This window comes from Eucyclogobius newberryi, unplaced genomic scaffold (genome assembly GCF_026437365.1).
Source record: "Eucyclogobius newberryi isolate DKJ021-1_F unplaced genomic scaffold, fEucNew1.0.hap1 SCAF_20, whole genome shotgun sequence".
NCBI classification, from domain to species: domain Eukaryota; kingdom Metazoa; phylum Chordata; class Actinopteri; order Gobiiformes; family Gobiidae; genus Eucyclogobius; species Eucyclogobius newberryi.
In genome coordinates this window covers 3,376,513-3,381,885 of record NW_027315835.1, presented here as the reverse complement: position 1 = coordinate 3,381,885, position 5,373 = coordinate 3,376,513, and the positions used below count along the sequence as shown (strand labels likewise).

Here is a 5,373-nt window from a genome sequence, read left to right as displayed (position 1 = left end):
TGTAATCGGGAGGTTTTACGAGGCGCGGCCGCACTCAGTCCGCCCGGAGCGCACCCCGCGTCCGGCTCTCCCGATCCCGCGTCCGGCTCTCCCGATCCCGCGTCCGGCTCTCCCGATCCCGCGTCCGGCTCTCCCGATCCCGCGTCCGGCTCTCCCGATCCCGCGTCCGGCTCTCCCGCTCGGGACTTGAAACGCACACTTCTGACCTCTTCTTCTCGTGTGGATCGCGTGTGAAAAGCTTGGGTTCGGTTGCCATGCCGTCCACGGAGAAGATCGCGTACTTCATGGCGTGCGCGTGCTGCTCGGCCGTGTCCATCGCGCTGCTGGGCTTCGCCATGGCGCAGACGTGGGCGCAGACGCGGCTGGACTGCACCGCCTCGGAGATCGGCATCTTCAACGGGACCGGGGTCATCACGTGGGACCTGTTCACCGGGACGTTCGACCGGGACTTCTGCCCGTTGATAGCGACGAGTTTTAAGTTTAAAGGTGAGTTTGCCGCAGACGCGGGTCAGAGTAGATTTAATTAGGATTTAATTCAAAAGCGCGTCCGTCACTTCCAGGAGTTATTATTTATGATCATTGCTGTTCTATAACATCTGGATTCATTAGAAAATAATTAATTTCTCTCATAAAACAGTCTTTCAGGTCAGGAACCAGGTCCTTCATGTAGACCAGGGGCCCAAACTGTTTTCACCAAGGGCCGCATTTTGAAACGTGTTGTTGTTGAGGGCCACAAACCACCAGACAATGTCAAATTTGTCAAATAACAAAGTTCTTTTTTTTTTTTTTTTTAGCATTTTACACTGTTGTGATTCCTCCACATCTTTAATAATACATGGAACATTAATATTAGTTTGGTATAACATCAAAATGCTTGAATTTTTCCTATTTTACTGTGAATTTCACTTCTTTTTGATGTTTGGACCAACCAAGCTGGAGGGCCAACAAAAATTGGTCTGAGGGCCGCATTCGGCCCCCGGGCCATAGTTTGGACATGCCTGACTTAACGTGCCAGTCAAGTAAATGAATAAAAAGGTGACATATAAGTCATTATAGGGCTCGTAATTAAAGTCATTATAAACTGTTGAAAATGTGAGAAATGGCAAAATGTAGAAGGTTTCCAAACTCCTGGTTCTAGTCCTGGAGAAAACCTGTATAATCATTAGAAACACATGTCATATTAGATCAACACGTGTGACTGTGAAGGTCTTAAAGCTTAAATACACAAATTGCAATACAAAACATATTTCACGTCTCTGAAAGTCGTCTGTACACCTGCATGGTCTTGTAACCGGGTCGTGGGTCATTCTTTATCCCAAACGTACTGCTCAAGGACACAACACAATGTAATTACGGTCAGTGGAGCCTGTGCTCGGGGTTAATGAGGAAGTACATGTGCGTGATATTAACCTCGCCAGTAAATCCTGATGATTCATTGGTCAAAGGTTATTGCAGTATCTATCTTTATGTTTGATACAGTGTCATTGTTGTTGTGCAGTTTTCCCGGAGCTGAAGGACAGTGGCGCTCCTCTGATCCTCCACACTCTGGTGGTGTTTCTGCTGTCGTTGTGTCTGCTGTGCTCGGCCGGCAGCATCCTCATCGCGCTCTACAACAGCATCAGTAACCCCTACGAGACCTACATGGGGCCCGTGGGGGTCTATGTGTGCAGCTCACTCGGCGGTAAGACACTAGCAACGCGACAGGGACGAATACGGGCGAATATGTGTCATTGTTCTGCTGCTTCCAAGTCGCTTTTACGCCACAAACCGCCGTCCTCTGGTGGTGTAATGCTCGCCATCACCACCAGAGGACAGTGTTATGCCTTAAAAGATCAGATAAGCCTTTATTTTGTCCACACATGGGGAAATTTAGATGTTGCAAAGTAGATACAGAAGTAAAGAACATATAACACAATAGAAAGAAACTATGAGAAATAAAACTCCCGTGGACAGAACCGCTCAGATTATTAATAGGAATAGAGAAAAATAAAAATATGAAAAATATATATATATATTTTTTAATATAAAAATAAGCTAACATAAGACAAGATAAATCTAATCATAGTGGTAAAGTAAACACTCTTATTTACAGCAGTTCTATGCACATGAATATGACGGCATTGCACAAGTCAATATTGCAGTATTGTTTCATTTCTCAACGGTTTTCGCGACATTTTCGACATTAAGATATTTCCAGTGAGTTCCAGTGATACTAAATTATCCAACACGGCGCTTTTTCAAAAAAAATGGTGTGTGAGTCGGCGAGGCATAAGACAAAAAATATATATTTGGCATCATTTTGACAAAACGCTGATTTTTTTTTTTCAGTCGGCAAATTTGTCGGGTCACGGCAGACAGACCTATTATTTTGCTCTGCCTTTTACCTGGAGCAGCAGCTCGTCCAGGTCCAACAAAAGCATCTGTCGGGACCATCGTGCTAATGCTAATCCGCACCTTAGCGTTCCCTCTTCCCAGTGGAACACGCCCAGGCTTTTTCAACACACACATTTTTTTTGCCATTTTGAAATTTAAAACGTCAGAATCATTCCCAATCCTCTCGTTTGCCCCTCCCCAGCCTGCCTCTCCGTGCTGGTCCTCATCCTGTTCGCGGTGGCGGTCAGTGCCACCGACATGGCGGAGAGCGTGGTGCTGAGTTTTGCGGACGGCGCGGCGGTGGAGCTGAGGAACCGGCGCGCCGCGTTCTGGCTGGGCTACTTCCTGGTCATCCCGTACACGCTCCTGTCGCTGGGGTCCATCCTGGCCATCTACCTGTACGACCACGCGGCGTACAAGCACCGCCGCGAGCAGCAGCGGCCCACGGAGGACGCGCCCAAGGAGATCATGATGTACTGAGGGCCCGCGGGTCCCCGGGAATGCGCTGGGCGACAATGTTTTACGGGACAAATCATGCGAAATTGTGCATTTTAACGTTCTCGCTTCATGAAAAATACACGTGGTTGTGTTTCGCTTCTTTCGCACTCGTTGCATTGATTTGCGGTTTACGAGTTCGTCTCAGAAATCACTCCGTTTCAATTTTCTCTAGATATTTACGCAACAGATCAGACATTTTAACGCTTTTGAGTCCATAAACCAGCACATGACCTGCCCTGACCTTTGACCGCCCGGCTCCATCGCGGGCCGGTCACATCCATTTATTGTCACTTGTTTTTGACCTTGTCCACTGGGGAGTCGCAGCGTCGCTCACGATTCGATGCGATACACGATACACAGCTTACGATTCGATGATATAGCGATTGTGCGATTTGTGCTGATAATTAATATATCGCTCGTGATATTCTACGATACGTCACTATTTTTAAAGAACCCGATACGTTTTAACGACATGTTTCTTTGTCAAACTCACCATGAAACTCATTTTAACCCATTTTCAGCCCGTTTTAATCGTCAAAACAGTCGAAACGTCACATGTTTTCCATAAACAAGTTTCCTTTTCTTTAAACGAGTGACAGAATTGTTGCGCGGCCACAGAATCATTCAGGGAAATTATACTAAAAATGACTCGTGGCGATATATCGATACGTCAGCCCACGATATCGATACTGCATCACCAAGTTTAGCGTCACGATATATTGATATTTCGATGTTTTGTCGCGCCCCTTGTGTCCATCAAGAGAAGGCGTTCTCACTTCTAAACCGCGGACAGGAAATGGAGAAGAGACATTATTTTAAGTTAGAAAACATACGGTAAAGGTTATGTAAGGTAAATGTAAAGGTAAAGCCCGTTTAAAAGCCGTTTCAATCCACAATAATGCCAGATTGTTCCACTTCAGGAGAGAAAACATGACTTCACGTATTATTCCCTCAGCAGTCATAGCAGCCCTGGGGCAGTCTGACAGTGTGTGGCTGCCCCTCTGGCCCCTCCCAACACTGTTTTTTCAGGTTTGATGAGTGTATATTTCAAAATTCCACCTGAATAACAAATATGAATGTATTTAAAGTGTAGTCCTCTGTTTGGAGATGTCATTATGCAAATCACAGAGAGTAAAACCAATTTAAATAACGAATAATTCATTGTGTCCTTTTCCTGGTGGAGACCTGCTCGTCCTCATGGTCATGATGGTGATAGAATAGTGTATATAGTGAAAAATATTCTTATACTGTCATGGATTCTGAGGTTTAATGCCCCACTGAGGAACCTTCCAGCGATAACATGTCCCCGGAGACAAGAAGGAAGCGTCTCTCCACCTGAAATGTCTCACTCTTCATCATTTAGGACTCTGGTCTTCCAGAGCGTCGTGAGTTCAAACCTTGTGTCCAGGAGTCTCATGTATGAAGCTGAACAATTTATAGAAAGAGAATTTGACCTAAAATGAGCCGTTCTGTCCAGAAGCGCTGAGCCGATGAAAATGTAGTGAGTTTGAGGCTGTTTCTGTTCAGTCCGTTCAGGCTGTTCAGTCTGTTCAGTCTGTTCAGTCTGTTCTGTTCAGTCTGTTCAGTCTGTTCTGTTCAGGCTGTTCAGTCTGTTCAGTCTGTTCTGTTCAGTCCGTTCAGTCTGTTCAGGCTGTTCAGGCTGTTCTGTTCAGGCTGTTCAGTCTGTTCAGTCTGTTCAGGCTGTTCTGTTCAGGCTGTTCAGTCTGTTCAGTCTGTTCAGTCTGTTCTGTTCAGTCTGTTCAGTCTGTTCTGTTCAGGCTGTTCAGTCTGTTCAGTCTGTTCTGTTCAGTCTGTTCAGTCTGTTCTGTTCAGGCTGTTCAGTCTGTTCAGTCTGTTCTGTTCAGTCCGTTCAGTCTGTTCTGTTCAGTCCGTTCAGTCTGTTCTGTTCAGTCCGTTCAGTCTGTTCAGGCTGTTCAGGCTGTTCTGTTCAGGCTGTTCAGGCTGTTCAGTCTGTTCAGTCTGTTCTGTTCAGGCTGTTCAGTCTGTTCTGTTCAGGCTGTTCAGTCTGTTCAGTCTGTTCAGTCTGTTCAGTCCGTTCAGTCTGCGTAGACTTTTAGTAAGAAGTCCACGTTATGTTTCATAAATGAGACGCCAGAAGATTATTACCTTTAAAACGTCCTGTTTGACTCAATTTGAAAATGGACAAATTGAACAGACTCTGGACAAAACAGGACATTTAAGTCGGACTGATTTCAATTTTATTGAACAAGGGCGTTATTTTACTTTTTTCTTCTTTTTCTTTTGCTTGCTCTGTCTTTGTTTTTTCTGTTCTGTTATTTAAAAAAATGACAACATCTACAGGGTGCACGGTGGCAAAGGCGGTTAGCGCTCTTGCCTCCCAAGAAGGAGATCGTGGGTTCTCTCCGGGTTCTCCCACCGTCCAAACACATGCATGTGTGAGGTAAAATTGGTAACTCTAAAAAAATTGGCCCTAGTGAATGAATGTGAGCGTGAACTGTCTGTAATGTCTATGTCTCTGTG

At 45.4% G+C, this 5,373-nt stretch overlaps 1 protein-coding gene across 1 annotated transcript; it reads left to right on the top strand.

Annotated features, from left to right (window-relative positions):
* Nucleotides 1-242: 242 nt before the first annotated feature.
* Nucleotides 243-2,853, top strand: clrn3 (clarin 3). Its single transcript, XM_072456212.1, has 3 exons — nt 243-486; nt 1,499-1,681; nt 2,576-2,853. The coding sequence occupies exons 1-3, from the start codon at nt 255-257 to the stop codon at nt 2,851-2,853; spliced, it is 693 nt and encodes a 230-aa protein (XP_072312313.1). The 5' UTR covers nt 243-254.
* Nucleotides 2,854-5,373: the final 2,520 nt, after the last annotated feature.

Bases quoted from the DNA above. Each gene is read 5' to 3' on its own strand.
- clrn3 (XM_072456212.1), top strand. From the start codon at position 255: ATGCCGTCCACGGAGAAGATCGCGTACTTCATGGCGTGCGCGTGCTGC. The intron at 487-1,498 runs GTGAGTTTGCCG...GTTGTTGTGCAG, and splicing joins GACGAGTTTTAAGTTTAAAG to TTTTCCCGGAGCTGAAGGAC. The intron at 1,682-2,575 runs GTAAGACACTAG...GCCCCTCCCCAG, and splicing joins TGTGTGCAGCTCACTCGGCG to CCTGCCTCTCCGTGCTGGTC.